Genomic DNA, 27,988 nt, shown 5'->3' with positions numbered 1-27,988 from the left:
ATATTGAAACAGAAAATAAGATTTGAACAGATTTATTCTTAGATACATTAATGTAAGAGTGTAATCAGAATATCCAAGTATTGATGTATTTGGTGTAATGTTGATGTACATTGTTTCAGGATGTGAAATCAAAGGTCGACTTCACCCATCCACCTCGCACATTCTCTGTACTTTAATTTCCACTATTGTCTTTAAATTCACAAGCCAATTCCTTCCAAAGAAGATGTAGAATATGACTTATAAGAATCAGCATTTTGAATGTGCTTTATTATAAACCAGTTGACTGGTTATTAGGACAGTCTGAAGTAACAAAGATTTATGCTAGTTTTGTGGCAGACATTTTTTTGTTGAAGAAAAGCATAGAGAAGTGATGAAAAAATAGCTAATCTACAGAAGACAGAATTAAAGATGAAATAAATATATTAAATCAGTTTTAAATGTGGTACATACAAATAAACACATTGAATTGTTATCAGCGCTGACAAGGTCCATAATAATTATAAAAGGGTTTAACAACATTCTCATTTCCATCTTGAATAAAACCGGTCTCTCACATAATTTTGTCACTATTCCTTTAGAATGGTCCAGACCTAGTACAAGTGTATGTCCTGTTTAATTACTACACAGATAATGCCTGCTGGCTCTATTCAGATTTCACAATGTCTACTATAGACAAGCAACAATGCAAGTGGAACAGTCCAACATTGAACCATGATAGGAATGTCCTGGTCCCCGAGTGGTTGTCCTCCTGTGAATTGACAGCTGTGACCAAGAGTTCTGGTAGATTCAAGAGCTACTCATTTCCTGCTTGAGTGATTCCCAGCCTTTTCCTATTGCAGCATGGTAGTCATCAACCTGTTAAGATAAATGGAGTCTTTATTAAACTGAACAGTGAGTCCATGTGTTTATACCGTGAAACTCTCCTTGTCCTGTCATACGAGGACAGGTTTAATACAATGTCCTCTGTTTGTGACAGCCAATTAAAACCTGTTTATTCTGATACTCCGTCTCATCCAGTCATCACATCTAACACGGCATATTCAATAGATCATGTATTACAGTGCTAAGTAAATCTTTCTAAAACTAACAGTTGACAAAATACTCAGAAAAGCGGTTAAGTATTTATTGTGTAAGAAGTAACACTGTAATATTCTCAAGTAGATCATGTGCATTCACTTAGTACTTGGTACATATAACAATCATTAAGGTATATTCAATGTGTTGGATATAGCTGGTTAACTTCACGTACTCATTCAAATTTTGTGGTCGCTACCGGAAGTGAATGCTGGGTAGTCCTTTGGATATTGGAGCATATATGGCTATCACATCAGACATCGATAAAACAGTCTTTTACTGCAGTGTGATGCTTAATATCAAATGAAGTTTATCATATGGAACAAGTAGAAACTCTTTTCCCAAATAGTTCCTTGGAAATACTGTAAAATCACCAGGCAGAATCGCAGAAATACACCTGTTGATCAGCATATGTGTCACACGTGTGTAAGAAATCACGCAGCCAAAACATCGGGTTGTGTGATACTCGTTAACAATCACACAGAAAACGAAAGTAAATTAGAGGCCGCCATTTTGTTACCTATGTAAACAACCCAGCATGAACTGCTGAATTCTTTGAAATAGACAATCTTTACAAATGAATATGCTTCTGGTACATCAAATAATTCATCAATACAATATTTACAATGTTTATTATTTCTTAAAAACATATCTTCCGTGTCAATTCCTACGTATGACTATGCTGAACCAGCGAGTAGTATCAACATCTCTCAAAATGTTTTCTGAGTCGTCACAAAGGAACGAAAGCATTGTTTACTGGGATGAGTGTAATCGTCTTGAAGGATCCAGGAGCACATTTTTGTGACATGTTTAGTCATCATGAGTACGGAAAGAGTTAATGTAGTGTATACTCACGGTATGCATCATCTCCTGGTAAGTATTTTGAGCTAAGCTGATTTTTTCCTCCAGTAGCTGTTTCTCCTTCCTCAGCTCCTGCTGTAACCTTTGTTTGTCCTGTATCACTGAATTCTTTTTCTTCTCATCATCACTGTTCTTTTTCTTGTGAAATTCTTTTTCTCTAAATAAGGAACAAATTAATACTGTAATCTCAATAGTATCGATAGAAACAATAGAAGTGTTACAGTAATGCTGGTTTTGAAATTAAAAACTACTTGCTTCACTTTTACAATTCAAAAAGACAAAGTCTTCAATAACCCCTGCGCCCTGCTGAAGAGATATGATTATCTGCATAAAGTGTGATATTTAGGTTTTTAACCATTTCTTTTTATGGTAACAGGAAAGTTATGCAAAATACAAAGCAATTCATACAAAAAGGAACCACCAGATCCATGTCTACATTAGGTGTCATGAACTTATCCTAAACACTTTTAATAGGAAACATCAATATTGAGGTTTTAAACTATCTGTTTCCATGGTTACAAAAAATATATTATGTTTCCATGGTTACAAAAAAATATATGATAAAAATTCAAACCACTCCATAGCAAAAGGCATCACTATACTAATAGAGTAATGAGTGTACCAGGTTCTGTGAAGTCATCTTAACCTGTTTTTGAGTTACACTTTACAAACAGTAATATTTAGTTTCATAAATATTTGTTTCAATGGTTAATGGAATATAGGGTAAATGCGAAACCACTCCATACAAAAGGCAGCAGTAAACAACTAGAGCAATGCCTGCACCAGGTTTTGTGATCCTTAAAGATTTTGCAGTTCTGAATCAAAAATGGCAGTCAAAGAGACACAAGGAATGACAGAGCCCAATTTAATACCCCCCCCCTACAAACACGTTTTGTGTCGGATAAAAAGGCATTGCATCGATTGTACTTACTCTTTTTGCTGTTGCATGCTTTCCTGTGCCGCCCTCATTTTCTGCTGATGCTGGAGGTTTAATTTGGACATTTTTTCCTGTCGACTTGATACCAGGTGGTTAAGTTGGTCAATCTTGGATGAAAAGTCACTCATGTGATTTTTCTGCTCTTGTATCTTGTCACTGATATTTTGGATTTCCTTACAGATCTCGCTAGGAGAGAAATAAGGTGATGTTATTGCTTGTATTCATTTGCTACAACATTAAGTAATTTCATTTTCTTTTCAGCATCACATGTTTTAGTCTAAACTCTATCTACTTTTACTTACTTTTCCTTTTCAATGTCCACTTGTACATCCTGTAACATTTTGAAGGCCTTTCCTACATTGTTATCCGACACGCGTACACCGTCCACTTGTTGCTGTAGTTCCATTAGACGCCCAACCTTACGCTCCAGTGTGACTTTAAGGATACTGAGCCCCTCACGAGCTTTGTCCTCCTCTGCCATCACACGTTCTGGTGACTGGATAATCTTTTTGGATACAACTTCTCCATCTTCTTTGCTCTGGCTGCCACCATACGTACTTGATCCTACAGAAAAAGTCCAGTTAAGCTACATTATAATACACAGAGCCAAAATATTCAACTGATCAGAGGTATATAGAGCACATTAGGGCCAGTCACATTAAGATTCTACATGCAGTAAACATCATCTTAATTTCTTACTCAAGAAAATATGTAGATGTTTATGAATACTGTAAAAGTGGAAATGTTTGCGGCATGGACATTTTTGCTTATTTCGCGACCATTAAATCTCAGCGAAAATATCCATGCATGAACATGATAACATGTGAAAATATTGACACAAATATTTCCACCAGATAAACTATATGCAATAAAGTATACATGTCAGCATTCAAGTGTCATATCGTCCATGATGTGTGTAACATTGTCATGGTCGGTCAAGAGACATGCATGGCTATACTAATTTGAGTAATTAGTTAAATGAAAGTATTGTATGATTTGTTTCTACATTTAATTTAATATTAATTCATCATTATTTTTTTTCTTCGTTTCGTGATAATTATGAACGTTACAACGTCACTGTACTCGCGGAAATGCTTGGCCATTTTGTAGCTATAGGCCCCAAAATAGCACGTTTCATTTTTGACACAAAAGATAAACTTACTTGTATTAGAAACGTAAATGTTGAGTCTCTGTAAGGTAATATGTTTTATTTGAATCAGAAACTATCAATATATTATTGTAATGAATGGTCCGTTTAACATATTGAAAACATAGTATACATAAGCCGTTGTTTTTACGAAAGGGCTATTGTAGAAATAGGTCTATATATATACAGTTATCTGATCGCACAACGTTCCACGATGTGCGTGCGATATGTGCGATACGGATCGTGCAGGAAAATGTGTGCACGATGGGCGATTGAAACGGTACATGTGCGATATGTATCGTGGTCGATATAAAATGAGGAACGCGTCATCTAATTATTTAAACGTGTGGAACGATCGTAAAAGATATACAACGATTAACATTTTATGAGGCAGCTAATTACCATATTTTTGGTGAAATATATGCAATAATTATTAGGAATGAAACTAAATACCGATGTATAGTTAAATAAGTTATCTAAATGATAAAATGAACTTTATATAATTTGTTCGGACGTCGTTCAGCGAGATTATATACAGGCTATTTAATACATGTAGAACTAAACAACAGATAAAACGACTTGTTTTGAATAGAAACATTTCTGTTGTGTTTAAAAATACATAATATATGTAATTTATGTATTAAGTAAGATAAATAATCGTAGTGATGTCCATCTACCAGAATTGTACATGTAGACGTATCACCAGGCCATCGAAAACATCACGAATACTTGCAAGACAAAATGATGGTACTTAAATGCCAAAATTAACAGGTCATACATGTTCAATGAATGAAAACAATTGTTATGCAGCACGTAGATATAAAAGCGACCATCTTATATCATAATTTTAATTTTTTAATATACCTTTTCGTATAACTAGTTATTCCGTAATATTTATAAACCTATCTGTAGCTGCGCGGTTTATATCGCACAGTTGTGCAGTTTGTATCGCACATCACACATTTGTGCGCACGATGTCTGCACGGTGTGTGCATGATGCTTTCGGAACGTTGTGCGATCACACAACTGTATGTTGGTGAAATTAGGTCAGAACACCAATATGTCTGCTTTTTAATTGCCCAGTCATATTTAATTACCTACAAAACTTATTTGGTACCTACAAAACTTATTTGGTACCTGCAAAATTAACTATCGCTAATTGAGACACCTGTGTTTGTTTTGACTTGACATGAATGCTTATCATGTTGTAACGTGTCGGGGGTCCGTACCCAAGTTACTTCTTGGGATCCCTTATAGGTGCTCTCACCGGGTGCTCAAAAGTGCCGATATATACAACAAGAGATCCCAGAGGGATCTTGGCGCCCACCATTGAATGATCTTTATAGGTTCCATGTCAGATTGATCTTTTCTCTACTTTTCCCTTCCTCTAAGTCTTACTAATCTGTGTAAATTCAGAAACAGCCCTCTAGTACTTTTCAAACAAGGGGAACCTATATATAAAATTTACGATTTAGGAATAATGGCTGTCTGTTGTTTTCGGATTGGTCCCAAAATGCAACACCAGGGACCATGGGGAACCTACATATGAAATTTGAGAAAGATCCCTTCAGTACTTTCTCAGAAATAGCGATAACAAACTTCAATTGTCAAAATACAAGATGGCTGCCTGTCGGGCAGGTTGTTTTCTGACTGGTCTCAAAATCCAATATGCATAACTAGGCACCAAAGGGAGCCTACATCTGAAATTTGAGAGAGATCCCTTCAGTACTTTCTCAGAAATAGCGATAACAAACTTCAATTGTCAAAATCCAAGATGGCTGCCTGTCGGCCATGTTGTTTTCCGATTGGTCTCAAAATGCAATATGCATAACTAGGCACCAAGGGGAATCTACATATGAAATTTTAGAAAGATCCCTTCAGTACTTTCTCAGAAATAGCGATAACAAACTTTAATTGTCAAAATCCAAGATGACTGCCTGTCGGCCATGTTGTTTTCCGATTGGTCTCAAAATGCAATATGCATAACTAGGCACCAAGGGGAGCCTACATATGAAATTTGAGAAAGATCCCTTCAGTACTGTCTCAGAAATAGCGATAACAAACTTCAATTGTCAAAATCCAAGATGGCTGCCTGTCGGCCATGTTGTTTTCCGATTGGTCTCAAAATGCAATATGCATAACTAGGCACCAAGGGGAGCCTACATATGAAATTTGAGAAAGATCCCTTCAGTACTTTCTCAGAAATAGCGATAACAAACTTCAATTGTCAAAATCCAAGATGGCTGCCTGTCGGCCATGTTGTTTTCCGATTGGTCTCAAAATGCAATATGCATAACTAGGCACCAAGGGGAGCCTACATATGAAATTTGAGAAAGATCACTTCAGTACTTTCTCAGAAATAGCGATAACAAACTTCAATTGTCAAAATCCAAGATGGCTGCCTGTCGGCCATGTTGTTTTCCGATTGGTCTCAAAATGCAATATGCATAACTAGGCACCAAGGGGAGCCTACATATGAAATTTGAGAAAGATCCCTTCAGTACTGTCTCAGAAATAGCGATAACAAACTTCAATTGTCAAAATCCAAGATGGCTGCCTGTCGGCCATGTTGTTTTCCGATTGGTCTCAAAATCCAATATGCATAACTAGGCACCAAAGGGAGCCTACATCTGAAATTTGAGAGAGATCCCTTCAGTACTTTCTCAGAAATAGCGATAACAAACTTCAATTGTCAAAATCCAAGATGGCTGCCTGTCGGCCATGTTGTTTTCCGATTGGTCTCAAAATGCAATATGCATAACTAGGCACCAAGGGGAATCTACATATGAAATTTGAGAAAGATCCCTTCAGTACTTTCTCAGAAATAGCGATAACAAACTTTAATTGTCAAAATCCAAGATGACTGCCTGTCGGCCATGTTGTTTTACGATTGGTCTCAAAATGCAATATGCATAACTAGGCACCAAGGGGAGCCTACATATGAAATTTGAGAAAGATCCCTTCAGTACTGTCTCAGAAATAGCGATAACAAACTTCAATTGTCAAAATCCAAGATGGCTGCCTGTCGGCCATGTTGTTTTCCGATTGGTCTCAAAATGCAATATGCATAACTAGGCACCAAGGGGAGCCTACATATGAAATTTGAGAAAGATCCCTTCAGTACTTTCTCAGAAATAGCGATAACAAACTTCAATTGTCAAAATCCAAGATGGCTGCCTGTCGGCCATGTTGTTTTCCGATTGGTCTCAAAATGCAATATGCATAACTAGGCACCAAGGGGAGCCTACATATGAAATTTGAGAAAGATCACTTCAGTACTTTCTCAGAAATAGCAATAACAAACTTCAATTGTCAAAATCCAAGATGGCTACCTGTCGGCCATGTTGTTTTCCGATTGGTCTCAAAATGCAATATGCATAACTAGGCACCAAGGGGAGCCTACATATGAAATTTGAGAAAGATCACTTCAGTACTTTCTCAGAAATAGCGATAACAAACTTCAATTGTCAAAATCCAAGATGTCTGCCTGTCGGCCATGTTGTTTTCCGATTGGTCTCAAAATGCAATATGCATAACTAGGCACCAAGGGGAGCCTACATATGAAATTTGAGAAAGATCCCTTCAGTACTTTGTCAGAAATAGCGATAACAAACTTCAATTGTCAAAATCCAAGATGGCTGCCTGTCGGCCATGTTGTTTTCCGATTGGTCTCAAAATGCAATATGCATAACTAGGCACCAAGGGGAGCCTACATATGAAATTTGAGAAAGATCCCTTTAGTACTTTCTGAGGATTAGCGATAACAAGAATTGTTTACGGACGGACGGAGGGACGGACGGACGGAGGGACGGACGGACGGACGACGGACCACGGACGCAGGGCGATTTGAATAGCCCACCATCTGATGATGGTGGGCTAAAAATGTATCCTGAGCATGCCTTGCTCAAGAATGGTTGTACAAAATATATACACACACCCTTACTGAGCAGAACTGACTAACAATGATTACAGATATCAACTAGGTCTAATGTAGAGCAAGGGACAAAACGTCTCTACCTATCTCTGCTCACTACTTAAGCAACACTAAATATCAACTAATGTAGAGCAAGGGCAAAACGTCTCTACCTAGATCTACTCACGACTTAAGCAACACTAAATATCAACTATCAATACAACAAGGTAAAGTATAAGAGAGCTTGTAATGTACCGCTATGTTAGACCCCAGTACTCGATCTCCCGAGTACTCCCACTAGAATAAACAATACAAGACTACTACGCCGGTACGCCTGCCCGCTCAAAGGGGCATAGCTCTTACAACACCGACCAGCATACACACACAACAGCTACAATGCACCGCTGCTCACAGTCACAGCCAGCTTCAGGTACCAGTGCTCAGAACAGAGCACTCCAGAACACGCTTTACAGCATCTGCTCACTACGGCAGGGCCCGTATATTATCATCTTCGCTAGCCAAGGCTTCTGATTACGTTACACTCCACGAACCCTTGGCAGATATAGGCGTCAGTTCTGGCCCTCTAGCGGAGATTCGAAATTACCACCCTTACACCTTACTAATTTAGTATTCTGTTTATACATTGTCGGGGGCTTCAGTTGCAATCAGCTGTCTCGTGCATGGTATATTTTTCAGGAAAAAAAAACTGAATCAACACTAAAAACTGTGACATATATTAATGTTTTTTTCTGCACAGACGTAACACAATGATCACACATACAACCCATTACCCTGAACATATCTGTTGATCAAAGTCTTGGTATTTTTACTGGGCCGATCGACAAGAGCTTTCAATGGAGTTTGTCGAAAAAATCTTACTTTACCTACTTGCCCAATGACATCATGACTGACAGTACGAAAATATCCATACAGCGAACAGTTTGGAAGTTGATTAAGCGAAAATTTGAACCCGCAAAAATATCTACTTTTACATTATGTAATTATAATGAAGAATGTGGAAACAAACTTGTACAAGAAGTGATGAGTTGTAATAGGTATATAGCTCAGGATAACTGGAATAGACATGAAGCCTTCACTGCCACCATATATCTACTTTAAAAGTTACAGAGACATTTCTAAGCCAGACACTTTAAAATTTCACAAAAGATGATTTTAATTTAATAATTAATATTGCATTAAGAAATAAAGCCTTCAGAATAGGGATGCAAATTCAACTTATAGCATATGACTTTTACTACAAACGGTAAGGAGCAAAAAGTGCAAAGAATTACAAACCTAACTAAGTTTTGTAACATATGTTATGTGATAAAAAGTCTTTAGAGCAATAAAAGTACACTCTAGTGTGATTAAAACTTTCCTGATTTGTGAGTATCTATCTAGAAATTATTGCCATGGTATCATGGCATACAATGTTACTTTATCACACATCTTATCCATTTGATGAAAATAACTTTTAGTTAGGACTCATTCACATGGCTAACAATCAACAAGCTCTGTAGAGCTTTTATTACAATGCTGCTAAGAGAACAAATGTTGTTTTGGTTGTTGGAGGAAAACCAACATGAGAAAACCAGTTAGCCATTGGTGGGGAAACAACTAAACTAGACATCCCAAGTCACCAGAGCATCTCCACCCATGTTCTAGTGGAGTGGTCTGAAGCTCACTACACTAATCACGACAGCATTCTACTTACTAACAATGCTTTAGCGATCACAGCTTCAGTGGCATCCAATGGATACTCCAAATGTGCTAGTAACACATGTATCTTGAAGAAATGGCCGAACATACTATCCAACTATCAAGTTGTCATGATTCAAGACCGAACATACAATCCAATTATTAAGTTGTCATGATTCAAGACCGAACATACAATCCAATTATTAAGTTGTCACGATTCAACACTGACCAATTGAGATTTCTTTTCAGCTATCATGATCCTGAGCTCACCAATCCGTTGCTGCTGCTGAGCTTTGATCTTCATTTTAGCCTGAAAGTCATTCTGAAGTTGTTCATATTCTTCTTGAATCTAAAATAGAAAAATAAGTGTCAATTTAATATTGACGCTGCAGAATGAATTTAATCAAAATCCCTTAATACCCGAAACAGAAGAAACCTGAATTTAAATGATATTTGATTAATTTGGAAACTGTAAGTAAATCAAAACATTGTATGCTAACTGAAAATGCATGGATTTTGCTTTACTTCAAAATAAATACCTGGCAAGTCTCATTAATATTGAAGGGTAATCCAGCAAATTACTCGGTAGAAATCAACATATGACCTGACTATGTATACTCCTCATACCATCACATAAAAATAACTTACAGATCGTATAACAGGCTCCTGCTTCACTTTTTCTTCCTTGATTGCATTGATCTTTCTCTTCAGGTCCTCATTTGTTTGTAGGAGACCCTCATGTTGTTCCCGAAACTTCTCCTAGACAAAAATAAATACTTTTTTTAGCTGTGATGTCAACTTGTGTTGTAATGATATTGCACAAAATCAAGAGTTCTTTACATGTATGTTTTCTGTAAGTTACAAATCCTGATTGGATTGTAAGTACCGATTGACAGGAGACATCTGGGTGTTTTACTAATATACAGATCCACACAGCCAACCTTCATTGGGAATCTGTTACAGGTCACCCAAGGACATTTGAATAACCAGAAAACCTGTTTATTGTTTACATACTGAAGATGTGAAGTGGAACATTTTAATTTAAAATAAAAGTGTGTCTATAAAACTTACTTTTCCCTCACTATAATTAGATTTCAGAGTAATATGTGATATCAATATCCTAATAATACGATAATCAATGAGTTGCAAGGCGCGACATTATGCCTCGTGCCCAGCTGTTAGTATGAAAACCCAAATACGATGAAGATCTATGTATGTTTCACATGAAAAGGCAAAACTACAACACTAACTTAATATATATAGATTGTTTTGAGGATTGAGTGGAACGGTTTCGAAGTTGTAGCCCAATACAGATATGTACAATACTAGATACAGTAAAATACAGATATGTACAATACTGGACACAGTAAAATACAGATATGTAAAATACTGGATACAGTAAAATATGTATATATGTACAATACTGGATACAGTAAAATACAGATATGTACAATACTGGACACAGTAAAATACAGTTATGTACAATACTAGATACAGTAAAATACAGATATGTACAATACTAGATACAGTAAAATACAGGTATGTACAATACTGGACACAGTAAAATACAGATATGTACAATACTGGATACAGTAAAATACAGATATGTACAATACTGGACACAGTAAAATACAGATATGTATGTACAATACTGGACACAGTAAAATACAGATATGTACAATACTGGACACAGTAAAATACAGATATGTACAATACTGGACACAGTAAAATACAGATATGTACAATACTGGATACAGTAAAATAAAGATATGTTCAATACTGGACACAGTAAAATACAGATATGTACAATACTGGATACAGTAAAATACAGATATGTACAATACTGGATACAGTAAAATACAGATATGTACAATACTGGATACAGTAAAATAAAGATATGTTCAATACTGGACACAGTAAAATACAGATATGTACAATACTGGACACAGTAAAATACAGATATGTACAATACTGGATACAGTAAAATAAAGATATGTTCAATACTGGACACAGTAAAATACAGATATGTACAATACTGGACACAGTAAAATACAGATATGTACAATACTGGACACAGTAAAATACAGATATGTACAATACTGGATACAGTAAAATAAAAATATGTACAATACTAGATACGGTAAAATACAGATATGTACAATACTGGACACAGTAAAATAGAGATATGTACAATACTAGATACAGTAAAACAGATATGTACAATACTGGATACAGTAAAATACAGATATGTACAATACTGGACACAGTAAAATAAAGATATGTACAATACTGGACACAGTAAAATACAGATATGTACAATACTGGATACAGTAAAATACAGATATGTACAATACTGGATACAGTAAAATACAGATATGTACAATACTGGATACAGTAAAACAGATATGTACAATACTGGATACAGTAAAACAGATATGTACACTACTGGATACAGTAAAATACAGATATGTACAATACTGGATACAGTAAAATACAGATATGTACAATACTGGATACAGTAAAATACAGATATGTACAATACTGGATACAGTAAAATACAGATATGTACAATACTGGATACAGTAAAATACAGATATGTACACTACTGGATACAGTAAAATACAGATATGTACAATACTGGATACAGTAAAATACAGATATGTACAATACTGGATACAGTAAAATACAGATATGTACAATACTGGATACAGTAAAATACAGATATGTACAATACTGGATACAGTAAAATACAGATATGTACAATACTGGATACAGTAAAATACAGATATGTACAATACTGGACACAGTAAAATACAGATATGTATGTACAATACTGGACACAGTAAAATACAGATATGTACAATACTGGACACAGTAAAATACAGATATGTACAATACTGGACACAGTAAAATACAGATATGTACAATACTGGATACAGTAAAATAAAGATATGTTCAATACTGGACACAGTAAAATACAGATATGTACAATACTGGATACAGTAAAATACAGATATGTACAATACTGGATACAGTAAAATACAGATATGTACAATACTGGACACAGTAAAATACAGATATGTACAATACTGGATACAGTAAAATACAGATATGTACAATACTGGATACAGTAAAATACAGATATGTACACTACTGGATACAGTAAAATACAGATATGTACAATACTGGATACAGTAAAATACAGATATGTACAATACTGGATACAGTAAAATACAGATATGTACAATACTGGATACAGTAAAATACAGATATGTACAATACTGGATACAGTAAAATACAGATATGTACAATACTGGATACAGTAAAATACAGATATGTACACTACTGGATACAGTAAAACAGATATGTACAATACTGGACACAGTAAAATACAGATATGTACAATACTGGACACAGTAAAATACAGAAATGTACAATACTGGACACAGTAAAATACAGATATGTACAATACTGGACACAGTAAAATAAAGATATGTTCAATACTGGACACAGTAAAATACAGATATGTACAATACTGGACACAGTAAAATACAGATATGTACAATACTGGATACAGTAAAATACAGATATGTACAATACTGGATACAGTAAAACATATGTACAATACTGGGCACAGTAAAATACAGATATGTACAATACTGGATACAGTAAAACAGATATGTACAATACTAGATACAGTAAAATAAAGATATGTACACTACTGGACACAGTAAAGTACAGGTATGTACAATACTGGACAGTAAAATACAGATATGTACAATACTGGACACAGTAAAATACAGATATGTACAATACTGGACACAGTAAAATACAGGTATGTACAATACTGGACAGTAAAATACAGATATGTACAATACTAGATACGGTAAAATACAGATATGTACAATACTGGATACAGTAAAATACAGATATGTACAATACTGGACACAGTAAAATACAGGTATGTACAATACTGGACAGTAAAATACAGATATGTACAGTAAAATACAGATATGTACAATACTGGATACAGTAAAATACAGATATGTACAGTATTGGACAGTAAAATACAGATATGTACAATACTGGACACAGTAAAATACAGGTATGTACAATACTGGATACAGTAAAATACAGATATGTACAATACTGGACGCAGTAAAATACAGATATGTACACTACTGGACACAGTAAAATACAGATATGTACAATACTGGATACAGTAAAACATATGTACAATACTGGACACAGTAAAATAAAGATATGTACAATACTAGATACGGTAAAATACAGATATGTACAATACTAGATACAGTAAAATAAAGATATGTACAATACTGGATACAGTAAAATACAGATATGTACAATACTGGATACAGTAAAATACAGATATGTACAATACTGGATACAGTAAAACAGATATGTACACTACTGGACACAGTAAAATAGAGATATGTACAATACTGGATACAGTAAAATACAGATATGTACAATACTGGATACGGGGTTAGCAAGATTTCATTGTATACCTCATGTTTGCACACAAATATTCAATCTTTTAAATTATATGTTCAAAAATTTTACATTTTTTTCCTTCAAATTCAGGAAAACTTCCATCTGTTTATTTCTGAATAACATAAAATTGATGACAGCACTGCAGATCTTGGTGACTCTTCCAGGTGCTGAAAGATAGAAAAATAACAAGTATTGTAATACATGTACCTACTAAATGGTTTCCACTTGATATCATATTTTCCACAAGTAAAGCAGAATATCAAGTTTTCAAAAAAAAGATATAATTGTTACGTCATTCTAGTGAAATATATACAATATTGGCAGATTTCACAGCATTGAGTAGAGAGTACAACCTTATATTATCACAAGTACCACCTACAGCCAGTTTTTTGGGTTGTTTTTTTTAACAAATTGATATCAAATTTTCATAAGTACAAGATATCCCAGAGGGAACTTGACTCCCTGAATGATCTTTATTGATTCTATGAAAGTCTGGTCCTTTCTCTTTTTTTCTCTTCTTTGTTCTTTTTCCTCTTAATAATTTGATAACAAGGAAAATATTCATATGAATTCTAAGAAAGTCCTAACAAACTTAAACCGTCAAAATCCAAGACAGCAACCTGTCATCCATTTTGTTTCCCTGATCAGACTCAACAATAAATGGTTACAATTTGGGACCAAGAGGAACTAACATTTGCAGTTTGAGAGATATCCTTCCAGTACTTCTCAAAAAATAGCAGTAAGTCATCTACTGCCTAAATCAAAGATAGCTGCCTATCGGCTTTTTTGTTTTCCTGATCAGACTAAAAAATAAATGGGTACAACTACACATGCAGGGTCCAAGGGGGAACCTTCATGTAAAGTTTGAGAAATATTCTTCCAGTACTTCCCAAGAAATAACGATTGCAATAACAAGGATTGTTTATGAGCAGATGACAGACAGACAATGGACCATGGACAAAGGGCCATTTGAATGGCCAATGATGATGGACATAAAATGTAATGATTACCAGTAAATAAATACACTTGAGATAGTAAGTTAGCTATGAGTGACTGCAAAATAATCTTAATTCAATCAAATTGTGAGCAACAAACATTTTGCAGAGACTGTTTCCATAGGCAATGGATGTCCTACAGATGGATATATTACAACATCACTAATTAATTGTGACTGTAGGGGACAGAGGATGGATATATTACAACATCACTAATTAATTGTGACTGTAGGTGACAGAGGATGGATATATTACAACATCACTTATTAATTGTGACTGTAGGTGACAGAGGACGGATATATTACAACATCACAGACACTAATTACTTGTGCCTGTAGGGGACAGAGGATGGATATATTACAACATCACTAATTAATTGTGACTGTATGTGACAGAGGACGGATATATTACAACATCACTATTTAATTGGTGTCTGTAGGTGACAGGATGGATATATTACAACATCACTAATTACTTGTGTCTGTAGGTGACAGAGGACGGATATATTACAACATCACTAATTACTTGTGTCTGTAGGTGACAGAGGACGGATATATTACAACATCACTAATTAATTGTGACTGTAGGTGACAGAGGACGGATATATTACAACATCACTAATTAATTGTGTCTGTAGGTGACAGGATGGATATATTACAACATCACTAATTACTTGTGTCTGTAGGGGACAGAGGATGGATATATTATAACATCACTAATTAATTGTGACTGTAGTGGACAAAGGATGGATATATACTGAAACATCACTAATTACTTGTGACTGTAGGTGACAGAGGACGGATATATTACAACATCACTAATTACTTGTGACTGTAGGTGACAGAGGATGGATATATTACATCACTAATTAATTGTGTCTGTAGGGGACAGAGGATGGATATATTACAACATCACTAATTACTTGTGTCTGTAGGTGACAGAGGACGGATATATTACAACATCACTAATTAATTGTGACTGTAGGTGACAGAGGACGGATATATTACAACATCACTAATTAATTGTGACTGTAGGTGACAGAGGATGGATATATTACAACATCACTAATTACTTGTGCCTGTAGGGGGTATGAACAACAAGAAGACCAGAGGGCCTGTATCGCTCATCTGGTTTATTTGATCAAACATCAAAATGTTTATGTTCCATTTGCTAATAGCTTTATTTGTTGATGTATGATTATGTTGTCCGCCCCTCCTTGTATATATATATACAATATCCATTGCTTATTTTCAGAGAAGAAGTCGTTTACATCAATTCAGCCAAATTGACCCCTTTTGGCCCCGCCCCACAGCCCCCCGGGTGGTCAGCCCCACCATTTGTACAATTTCTAATCCCCACCTCATAAGGATGCTTCTGACCTAATTTGGTCAAATTCTGTTGATTGGTTATGAAGAAGAAGTTGATTGTTGACAGACGGACGACAGACGCCACGGTATGGCATAAGCTCACCTTGGTCCTTCGGACCAGGTGAGCTAAAAAATGACTGCTTGGATTCCAATACTTACTTGGCAACTGTAGGTCTTTGACACTAAAGTCCATGATGCCACAAGTTACAAGGAACCGCTGTCTGTCAAAGTCAGTAAAGTAGAAATGCAGATTTGATACAATGATATCTGCTATGGTATTCACATAAGTTTTGTGGCATTAAGTAATGTTGATTGTTAACACTTTTAGATACAGTACCCACCCCACATATAGAGTTGCCTGAATACAAATACAACTTTTTTATACATGCATGAACCAACTTTTTAAGCAAAATAAAAAAAGTCAGCTTTACTCAAATTGTTGAACATTAAAAGGCTGTGATCTTAGAAGTTAAAGATATTTCTTTAGTATCTATAATAGATAAGTGAACAATATGTTTGTATTAGAAATTTCAGTTTCAAAAACACATGTAAACACACATGTACAACCTATACACTATTTACATAACATTTTGTATGAATACCCCCAGTACACTATTTACATAACATTTTGTAAGAATACCCCCAGTACATTATTTACATAACATTTTGTAAGAATACCCCAGTACACTATTTACATAACATTTTGTAAGAATACCCCCAGTACACTATTTACATAATATTTTGTATGAATACCCCAGTACATTATTTGCATAGCATTTTGTATGAATACCCCAGTACACTGTTTACATAGCATTTTGTATGAATACCCCAGTACACTATTAACATAACATTTTGTATGAATACCCCAGTACACTATTTACATAACATTTTGTATGAATACCCCCAGTACATTATTTACATAACATTTTGTATGAATACCCCAGTACATTATTTACATAACATTTTGTATGAATACCCCAGTACACTGTTTACATTACATTTTGTATGAATACCCCAGTACACTATTTACATTACATTTTGTATGAATACCCCAGTACACTGTTTACATAGCATTTTGTATGAATACCCCAGTACACTATTTACATAACATTTTGTATGAATACCCCAGTACACTGTTTACATAACATTTTGTATGAATACCCCAGTACACTATTTACATAACATTTTGTAAGAATACCCCCAGTACACTATTTACATTACATTTTGTATGAATACCCCAGTACACTATTTACATTACATTTTGTATGAATACCCCAGTACACTATTTACATAACATTTTGAATTTTACAATAAAAGTACAATGTTACTGTACGTACAAAGCCAGAGTAACAATCATCAGAGGCATGGTATCTTCATACAGTTCTGGGTGCTCAAAGTACTGAGATGATTGGAAAAGGGCTTTCTGAAATAAAATACATATATTATAAGTAAAATAGAAAACACTTTCAATTGATCAACTTTTTCGTTGTTGAAAACAAGACACTGGAAGTGAATATTAGTAAATGATTGCAAAACTCAATGGTAGCAACAGTAAAAACAAGTGCAATCAATGATTGCGAAAGCTCACCGGTGGCAGCAATCACAATATTTTTATGTATGTATAAGCATGTCATTTTGAAATTGTATGTCACGTAATATCGCTCCTAGACCTCTAATGGATGTATAAACCAAATAAGAAGGGTGTGGACTTCCAAGCTTTTCAAAACTAACCCCCAAAATCTTTAAAGGGAGTTTTTATGTCAAAAAAAGTAAGTTCACTAAATAGTAAAATGCCAATTTTTTCCTCTATGATTTGCCACAGCATCACTCCTGGATCTTTAATGAATGTATAAACCAATTAGAAGGGTGATAGGTGTATACTTTTTGACTTACCCCTAAAATTTTAAGTGAGTTTTGGTGCAAAAAAAAGTTAAGTCCACTAAATGGTAAAATGCGAAAAAAATCACAATTTTTTTCTGCATGATTTTGCCATAACATCACTCCGAGACCCCTAATGAATGCATAAACCAAATTAGAAGGGCCTGAGGTGTAAACTTTTGGACTTACAAGCTTTCCAAAAACTTACTCCAAAAACTTTAAAGTGGGTTTTGGTGTCAAAAAAGTTAAGTCCACTAAATGGTAAAATGCGAAAAAATCACATTTTTTTCTGCATGATTTTGCCATAACATCACTCCTAGACCCCTAATGAATGCATAAACCAAATTAGAAGGGCCTGAGGTGTATACTTTTGGACTTACAAGCTTTCCAAAAACTTACTCCAAAAACTTTAAAGTTTTGGGGTGGGACGCCGACGCCGACGCGGACGCCGGGGTGACAGCATTAGCTCTTGGTTACTCGTAACCGGTGAGCTAACAAGAGGCCCAAGGGCCTTAATATGAGGCTTCAGGGTAATGAATTTCACGATCTTTATAAAGCACCTGAAGACCTCATCTCTGAAGAGTACTAGATTTCAACATATCTGGATCTGAAAGAGATAGCTGAAATTCAGTCAACTTGACAACTTTTGGCCCCTCCCCTGAATATAAGCCCCTGGGGATAGTTCAGGGTCAATAATGTCTTGATCCTCAAACTATCCCGTCCTTTAAATTTCATCCAAATTTGAAGAATTGTTAATTATCAACTTATAGTAAATTGTTTCCCCTCTCCAAAGGGGAACGTGATGCTTCAGGGTAATGAATTTAGCTATTTTGATAAAGCACCTGAAGACATTGCCATTTCTGAAGAGTACCATGATCGTATACCCACGGTTGATTGCACTACTCTACTCTAACTTAATTAGCACCTGTGGGTCAGCTCTGTGTTAAACCTAAAGTCAAGGTCATGTGGACTTTTACAGAAACATATGGTTGTCATTGAACTGCACACCACCACAAGACTCTTGTTAAACATATGTAATGATGTTCATTTCTGATTTATTGAAGCTGTTACTCCTTGTGTATACACACCTGTATGATACTGTCCACAGGTACCTCAGTCATAATCTCTAACAGCTGACAATAGATATTCTGCCATCGGTTTGCCTGCAACAAACAAGATAGAAGAGCTTGTTGGCATATCTTAATTGAATGCAAATAGAAATATTTAACTGTTATATAAAGATCTTGTAGTCTGAGTGAATCATATACTAAAATCATAATTTGGTAAAAAGGGGAATCATGCATCAATTTCAACCAATTCCAACTTTAATAACCACTTGTGGGCCCCACAAGTAAATATAAAAAAAACAATGGGTGTTAACTTGATATTAGCCTTTTGAACACTAAGGATGTGATCTAACATGTACACTTATTCACAAGTGGAGAAAGTTGTGAAACCACTTTTGACTCTAAAATCACTATATAGCATATATGGCCTTAAATGTTACTGTTGTAGCGAGCTAGGTTGACCCTGAAAATGTTCAAGTTTTTACACCTTTCTTGATTTAAAATTCACGATCAGCATATATTTATATATTTACATACGCGTTACAATACATTGAGGTAGAATCATAGTCTAGATGCTCATCCCAGGATAAACATGATAAACCTAGCCCAAAGTGACACATATATATTTACATCTCTAGATCTCCCTTCTTCAGTTTAGTAATAAACTCTGACTGCAAATAAATTAGAAAAAAGGCTCCGCAGATTAATAAGAGCGGGAAAAACATAATTATGACTTCGTCTTGTTGTGACATGCAGTCAAAATGAGGTACAATCCTTAAATATTGTATTTTTGTATTAAAAATAAAATATATAAAAGTAATAAGGATATGGTTGTATTCAACTTACATGTACCTTTTCTTGGGTCACCATACAGATCTATATTTTTGTTCATATATTCTGCCCTTGTTTTACCAGTTTTAGTTGGAATTATGGTTTCATTATTGTCTGTATTCTTTGTTGTTTCTAAAAATCCTGTTTACCAAATTGCAAGAAAAAGCTCAACTTAAAATATATGGGTAATTTGTTTTAAAAAGGGTGGTAATAAACATTCTTTTCCAAGGCACACACAATCTCACTCATAGAAAATTCAAGGAGTTGGTATATCTGACAAATATAATTTTTAAGATGTTGAATTCATAACTATCAGTAAAAATTTTAACAAAACAAACAATTATATTATCCCACAGTGAAACAAAATGGATATTATCCTACAAACATCAAGTTATAAAATAAGTCATTTATATATATTAAAGTGATTATACCAGTGATGTACATAGAGGGATTAGAGACGAATCACTTGTTTAGAGACTGAGTGGCATAGCATGCACTTTTGTATTTATCCATATGGCCACTGCGCATGATCGAGCCATGAAGGTACTACTATATAGGCCTGTACTAATGGTCTATACCAGAAAACAGTAACATTGGGTAAAATTTTATAAGAGGTCTACTATTTGATGTAAAATTAAGTTAATTTTGATCAAGCAATGTAAATGTATTCAGCTTTTGTATAATGAAAAAAAAAAACGACTAGCCTACTTTTGGAGAAAACTTGAGATAATCTATATATATTTGATACAAAATTTTAATAACTTTATAACAAACATATATTGCATACAACTAACATAATTTGAACAGTCCCACTCTGGATGGAACGACAAACTAGGCCACAATTATTGTGCACAGTTAACACAAAGTATTATTTTAGCTTGTAACAGTAATGATAAATCCATACATCTGGTTTCCTGAAATCCATCTCTTCCACATGTATTTGATAGTCCTCCTTCAGGAATGACAAACAACTCTCCCATGGCATTGACGGAAAGTCGTAAGTCATGTTGGCTGCGAAATTTGGCACTAATCTGAAAATACACAACAGATTGGTAGACTAGTTTATATTACATGTCAATAGTCACTACAAATCAGCTCCTGTAAAAGAGTTGTGATTTCTTTTATTTTTGGAAAGTGATCTACAACTACGATTGCAGTCATTTTTCTTGTGATAACCAAAAACTTCATGGCGCACTTAGTGAATTTTTCACAAATCTAGCGTAATTAACAACGGAAAACTGGGCTTTCATACTTACCCTTTCGGTCATAAAAATACAAAATTCAAATGGCGCGGCAAGATGGTATGTTATTTCCGGTTATTTAATTTTACGAAATATAACTGACGGAAGTATTTGAAAATATATTTGAATAGATTAGCACCTTATATGACCTTAATCAAGAATTTCTTATTTTGTCTATTAACGATGAAATATTTTCATTAATAAAAGGGATTAGAATACAAAAACAAATTTCATATCATGTAAGAATTGTCATTTTGATCCCCAGTATTTTGCAAAATATATAAACTCGACCTAGTTTCATTTTACCATGAGGACACCTTTTGATCAATGTTGACGGTAGGACCTATCAAACATGTTTCCAGAATTGAACAGTGTATTAGACATCAAAACAACTGACAGTATCATTGGGAAAGCTATCGGTATTTCTGAATCAGATGTCGATGGAAGTTTTTTGATCCACCACTTTCTGTCCTTTTTCTTACGAAATGACCACCCTGTCAGTTTTGTGACGTTTGTTCAATCTTTCAACCATTTCAACACAGTGAGCAAGAAATTTGGACTAGATCTAGCAGCTAAGCGGAACAATGGACAGCTTGCATTCATCGAAGGACTAAAACTATTGGGAGAATCTTTCATGCTGGACGACAATGAGAGTCATGTGTCCAAGGGAGACAATCCCTTTGTGGAAAGGGGACAATCCAATCATGCATTATTACCGTTGTACTGCTATATAGAAAATATATGTAATGATTTGATAAAAGATCACAGTAAGCCCCCAATATTGATAATCGATGATGTAAGTGTTCTTTTGAGCACTGGACACACACTGAAAGATACTATTGCCTTTATCCAATACTTGCAGAATTTCGTTTCCAGTCAAAATGGAATAGCAGTTTTACACATCAGCAAAGGAAAACGGTCGTGTGATGAAGATGCTGTAGTAGTGTGGAAGCACATGTGTCATTTATTTCCTGTTCTGATAGAAGTCTGTGGCTTGAGCAGCGGCTATTGCAGAGATGTGCATGGAGAGGCAAGTATTCTTACAAATTACGTAACGATTATGTTTATTGTACCCATATCCACAATATAGGATTTGAAATTTGTTTTAGTATTAAATAAAGTTTGAGGCGATTAATTCATAGTATGTAGCATTTGAACACTACAAAATATATTAATTATAATCTGAAAATAGAAACAGAAAAATAGATGAAATTATGTCATAATGATGAATAATTATAATGGATGAAAATATCTGTCATGAATATTTTTTATTGTTATGAAAAAATCATATTGTCATGAATGCCTCTTTTTCATTTCAGCTGAAAATTGCAAATGACAGTTCCCTACACAAACACCAAGTGAAGAAAAGCATGCAGTATAAACTGACAGACAAATCTATTGCACTCTTTGCAGCTGGATTGTCATCTGCTGTGCTGTGAACTCAAGCTCAAGCATTTGGATATATATATAGATGTTTCATTTCTGAGCAATGTATGTTGACTAAAGTGACAGTTGTACCACTGAAATTGTCGATTTTGAAATCAGATGTATTAATTAATAAATTGTCGATTTTGAAATCAGATGGATTAAATAATGATCTGCCATTAACAGTTTAATCTGTGCAAGTATTTGATATTGATTATCTAATATTGCTCTCACTACTAAAATGTCTATCAATAAGAAAGAAAATGATATGTCAAGTTGTGTGAGAAAGCTGTGATGAGTGATAAACTAAAGTCTCCCATAAGGTTTATGGGCCTCTTAAATCACAATCTAATTAAAATTTAGACAACATCGCATAATGGGTCATGTCATGATGAATTTTTGGATTAACCAATCAAATTACTACTTACATAATCTTGGACATAAATTTTGTATATACGAAATAGCATGACTAGAGTGCATAGCTTGCATTATCTGTCAATCTGTTTCAAGTCATTAAGCTTATAGCTATATACATGCTGGACTGAAATGGTTAGCTTCAAATGCATGATGTACATGTGAAGAATGGGTGACATCGAAAAATTGACAATTCCACCAGAAAGTGAAATATTGAGATAACAAAGGTCACCAGAACATGACCCCTTATGCAATGTCGTTAGATGTTCTTGTAATGTAGTGAGAATGAGCATCTATTTCTTAATTAGATTTGAAAAAGCGGACAGTTATTTGCCAGAAAATGTTTTAAAGTTTACACCTCTGAGATGTCAAAAAAGTCTGTAATAAACTTTTTCATATACTTGTCCAAAGGTTAATGTTCAAGGTCACTTTCACTAAAGATAGAAAATTTGCTTCCGTGCGATAACTCAAGTTCATTTGGCCCCTATCAGACTCAATTTTCTTGCAGTTTTTCCTTCCCACAATTGCTTGCATGGGATTGTAGTTTAACTGATCTAAAGGTCAAAGGTCAAGGTTACATCAAATGGAAAATCTGTTTCCGTGCAATAACTCTTGTAACTACCAAACTTTCTGCACAGGCGACACATCCACTTCCATGAAGCTCTTGTTTTCACCATATACAAATTAGATGGACTGTCACAATGTCACTCTCTACCAATAAACTGGACTGTCACATTTGTCCCCTCTACCAATTAACTGGACTGTCACATTTGTCGCCCTCTACCAATTAACTGGACTGTCACACTTCTCACCCTACCAATAAACTGGACTGTCACATTTGTCTCTCTCTACTAATTAACTGGACTGTCACATTTGTCACCCTACCAATAAACTGGACTCTCACATTTGTCCCCTCTACCAATAAACTGGACTGTCACATTTGTCTCTCTCTACCAATTATTTGGACTGTCACATATGTTGCCCTATACCAATAAACTGGACTGTCACACTTGTCATTCTATACCAATAAACTGGACTGTCACATTTGTCTCTCTCTACCAACTAACTGGATCACACGTCATTATAAATTAACTGGGCTGTCATACCTGTCACTTTCTACCAGTTAACTGGGCTGTCACATATGTCGCCCTCTACCAATAAACTGGACTGTAACACTTTTCATCCTACCGATTTACCAGACTGTCACACTTGTCACCTTACCAATTATTTGGACTGTCAAATTTGTCATCCTACCAATTAACTGGACTGTAACACTTGCCCCCTCTACCCAATTACATGTAACTGGATTGTCACACATGTCATCCTTAACCCAATAAACTGGACTGCCACATTTGTCACCCTCTACGAATAAACTGGACTGCCACATTTGTCACTCTCTACAAATAAACTGGACTGTTACATTTGTCACCCTACCAATAAACTGGACTGTCACATTTGTCACCCTACCAATAAACTGGACTGTCACATTTGTCACCCTCTACCAATAAATTGGACTGTCACACTTGTCACCCTACCAATAAACTGGACTCTCACATTTGTCGCCCTCTACCAATAAACTGGACTCTCACATATGTTGCCCTATACCAATTAACTGGACTGTCACACTTGTCATTCTATACCAATTAACTGGACTGTTACATTTGTCACCATTTACCAATCAACTGGACTGTCACATTTGTCACCCTACCAATAAACTGGACTGTCACATTTGTCGCCCTCTACCAACTAACTGAACTATCACACATGTCATTATAAATTAGCAGGGTTGTCATACCTGTCACTTTCTACCAGTTAACTGGGCTGTCACATATGTCACCTTCTACCAATTAACTGGACTGTCACATTTGTCACCCTACTGATAAACTGGACTGTTACATTTGTCTCTCTCTACCAATTAACTGGACTCTCACATATGTTGCCCTCTACTAATTAACTGGACTGTCACATTTGTCTCTCTCTACTAATTAACTGGACTGTCACATTTGTCCCCTCTACCAATAAACTGGACTGTCACATTTGTCTCTCTCTACTAATTAACTGGACTGTCACATTTGTCACCCTACCAATAAACTGGACTCTCACATTTGTCCCCTCTACCAATAAACTGGACTGTCACATTTGTCTCTCTCTACCAATTATTTGGACTGTCACATATGTTGCCCTATACCAATAAACTGGACTGTCACACTTGTCATTCTATACCAATAAACTGGACTGTCACACTTGTCACCTTACCAATTATTTGGACTGTCAAATTTGTCATCCTACCAATTAACTGGACTGTAACACTTGCCCCCTCTACCCAATTACATGTAACTGGATTGTCACACATGTCATCCTTAACCCAATAAACTGGACTGCCACATTTGTCACCCTCTACGAATAAACTGGACTGCCACATTTGTCACTCTCTACAAATAAACTGGACTGTTACATTTGTCACCCTACCAATAAACTGGACTGTCACATTTGTCACCCTACCAATAAACTGGACTGTCACATTTGTCACCCTCTACCAATAAACTGGACTGTTACATTTGTCACCCTCTACCAATAAATTGGACTGTCACACTTGTCACCCTACCAATTAACTGGACTCTCACATATGTTTCCCTCTACCAATTTACTGGACTGTCACATTTGTCTCTCTCTACTAATTAACTGGACTCTCACATATGTTAAATTGCCCTATACCAATTAACTGGACTGTCAAACTTGTCATTCTATACCAATTAACTGGACTGTCACATTTGTCACCCTACCAATAAACTGGACTGTCACATTTGTCTCTCTCTACCAACTAACTGAACTATCACACATGTCACTATACATTAGCAGGGTTGTCATACCTGTCACTTTCTACCAGTTAACTGGGCTGTCACATATGTCACCCTCTACCAATTAACTGGACTGTAACACTTTTCATCCTACTGATTTACAGGACTGTCACACTTGTCACCCTACCAATTATTTTGACTCTCACATTTGTCACCCCACCTATAAACTGGACTGTCACATTTGTCACCCTCTACCAATAAACTGGACTCTCACATATGTCACTCTACCAATTAACTGGACTGTTACATTTGTCACCCTACCAATAAACTGGACTGTCACATTTGTCACCCTACCAATAAACTGGACTGTCACATTTGTCACCCTACCAATTAACTGGACTGTTACATTTGTCATCCTACCAATTAACTGGACTGTCACATATGTCACCCTGCCTATTAACTGGGCTGTCACAGCTGTCACCTTCTAACAGTTATCTGGACTCTCCATATATCGGCCTTAACGAATCAACTGGACAATCACATGTCATTCTACCAATTAACTGGACTGTCACTCTCTACCAATTTACTCGGCGGTCACATATGTCACTCTCTACCAATTAACTGGGCCATCACATATGTCGCCCTATACCAATTAAATGGACTGTAACACTTGTCATCCTACCAATTTACCGGACTGTCACACTTGTCACTCTCTACCAATTTACTCGGCCGTCACATATGTCACCCTATACCAATTATTTGGAATGTCACATTTGTCATCCTACCTATTAACTGGACTGTCACACTTGCCCCCTCTACCAATTATTTGGACTGTCACATTTGTCACCCTCTACCAATAAACTGGACTGTCACATTTGTCACTCTCTACCAATAAACTGGACTGTCACATTTGTCATTCTCTACCAATTAACTGGACTGTCACATTTGTCCCCTCTACCAATAAACTGGACTGTCACATTTGTCACCCTCTACCAATAAACTGGACTGTTACATTTGTCACCCTTTACCAATAAACTGGACTGTCACATTTGTCGCCCTACCAATTAACTGGACTGTCACATTTGTCACCCTACCAATAAACTGGACTGTCACATTTGTCACCCTACCAATTAACTGGACTGTCACATTTGTCACCCTCTACCAATAAACTGGACTGTCACATTTGTCACCCTATCAATTAACTTGACTGTCACAGATGTCACCCTATCAATTAACTTGACTGTCACATTTGTCATCCTGCCTTTTAACTGGACTGTCACACTTGTCCCCTCTACCCAATTAACTGGACTGTCACATTTGTCCTCTCTACCCAATTAACTGGACTGTCACATTTGTCAACCTATACCAAATGACGGGAATGTCACCCTGCGGTTGGACTTCTTCGGCTCAACATATGACAGGGGTGTCGATCCGAACTGGAGGGGTAGTGGACTTACCTTGACAGTGATGGAGAGGTCGGTAATCAAAGCATGAGATCAAAGAGTGATGTTGGTGCCCACCATTGAATTATCTTTTCTTTGCTTTGATGATTTGTTAACAGGGATTTGATAAGTTACATATTAGATAAGAGAGATCTTAGAAGAACTTTTTGTGAATTAGGAAATGGCAATGCTCAACATCAAAAGTCAGCCATTTTGTTTTCTGGATCAGTCTCGAAGTCAAATGGACACAAATAGAGATCAAGGATAACCTACGTTTGAATAAAATCTAATACAGAGATAACCTACAAAGGAATTTTGAGTAAAACCTTTCCAGTACTTTTCAAGAAATAGCGACAACATACTGGCAAAATCAAAGATGACCGCC

General features: G+C 35.6%; 2 protein-coding genes across 2 annotated transcripts; one reads left to right on the top strand and one right to left on the bottom strand.

Annotated features, from left to right (window-relative positions):
* Nucleotides 1-16: 16 nt before the first annotated feature.
* On the bottom strand, nt 17-21,608 carry LOC117328941 (probable kinetochore protein NUF2). The gene is made up of 12 exons (XM_033886575.1): nt 21,540-21,608; nt 21,188-21,314; nt 19,474-19,548; nt 17,845-17,930; nt 16,667-16,728; nt 14,215-14,312; nt 10,279-10,389; nt 9,860-9,979; nt 3,175-3,436; nt 2,867-3,058; nt 1,930-2,092; nt 17-855 (listed from the first exon to the last, which is right to left on the bottom strand). Exons 2-9 carry the CDS (start codon nt 21,287-21,289, stop codon nt 3,353-3,355), a joined length of 738 nt encoding a protein of 245 aa, XP_033742466.1. The 5' UTR covers nt 21,290-21,314; nt 21,540-21,608; the 3' UTR covers nt 17-855; nt 1,930-2,092; nt 2,867-3,058; nt 3,175-3,352.
* Nucleotides 21,609-21,793: 185 nt separating this feature from the next.
* LOC117328932 (elongator complex protein 6-like) lies at nt 21,794-23,144 on the top strand. The gene is made up of 2 exons (XM_033886562.1): nt 21,794-22,554; nt 22,844-23,144. Exons 1-2 carry the CDS (start codon nt 21,877-21,879, stop codon nt 22,961-22,963), a joined length of 798 nt encoding a protein of 265 aa, XP_033742453.1. The 5' UTR covers nt 21,794-21,876; the 3' UTR covers nt 22,964-23,144.
* Nucleotides 23,145-27,988: the final 4,844 nt, after the last annotated feature.

Source organism: Pecten maximus, chromosome 1, assembly GCF_902652985.1.
Source record: "Pecten maximus chromosome 1, xPecMax1.1, whole genome shotgun sequence".
NCBI lineage: Eukaryota > Metazoa > Mollusca > Bivalvia > Pectinida > Pectinidae > Pecten > Pecten maximus.
The sequence above is the reverse complement of the archived record's forward strand: the minus strand, read 5'-3'. Positions and strand labels throughout refer to the sequence as shown.

Bases quoted from the DNA above. Each gene is read 5' to 3' on its own strand.
- LOC117328941 (XM_033886575.1), bottom strand. From the start codon at position 21,289: ATGACTTACGACTTTCCGTCAATGCCATGGGAGAGTTGTTTGTCATTC. The intron at 19,549-21,187 runs GTATGGATTTAT...TGTTTGTTGCAG, and splicing joins TGGATTTCAGGAAACCAGAT to GCAAACCGATGGCAGAATAT. The intron at 3,437-9,859 runs GTCAGTGTTGAA...CTTTTTCTGTAG, and splicing joins CTGAAAAGAAATCTCAATTG to GATCAAGTACGTATGGTGGC.
- LOC117328932 (XM_033886562.1), top strand. From the start codon at position 21,877: ATGTTTCCAGAATTGAACAGTGTATTAGACATCAAAACAACTGACAGT. The intron at 22,555-22,843 runs GCAAGTATTCTT...TTTTCATTTCAG, and splicing joins GCAGAGATGTGCATGGAGAG to CTGAAAATTGCAAATGACAG.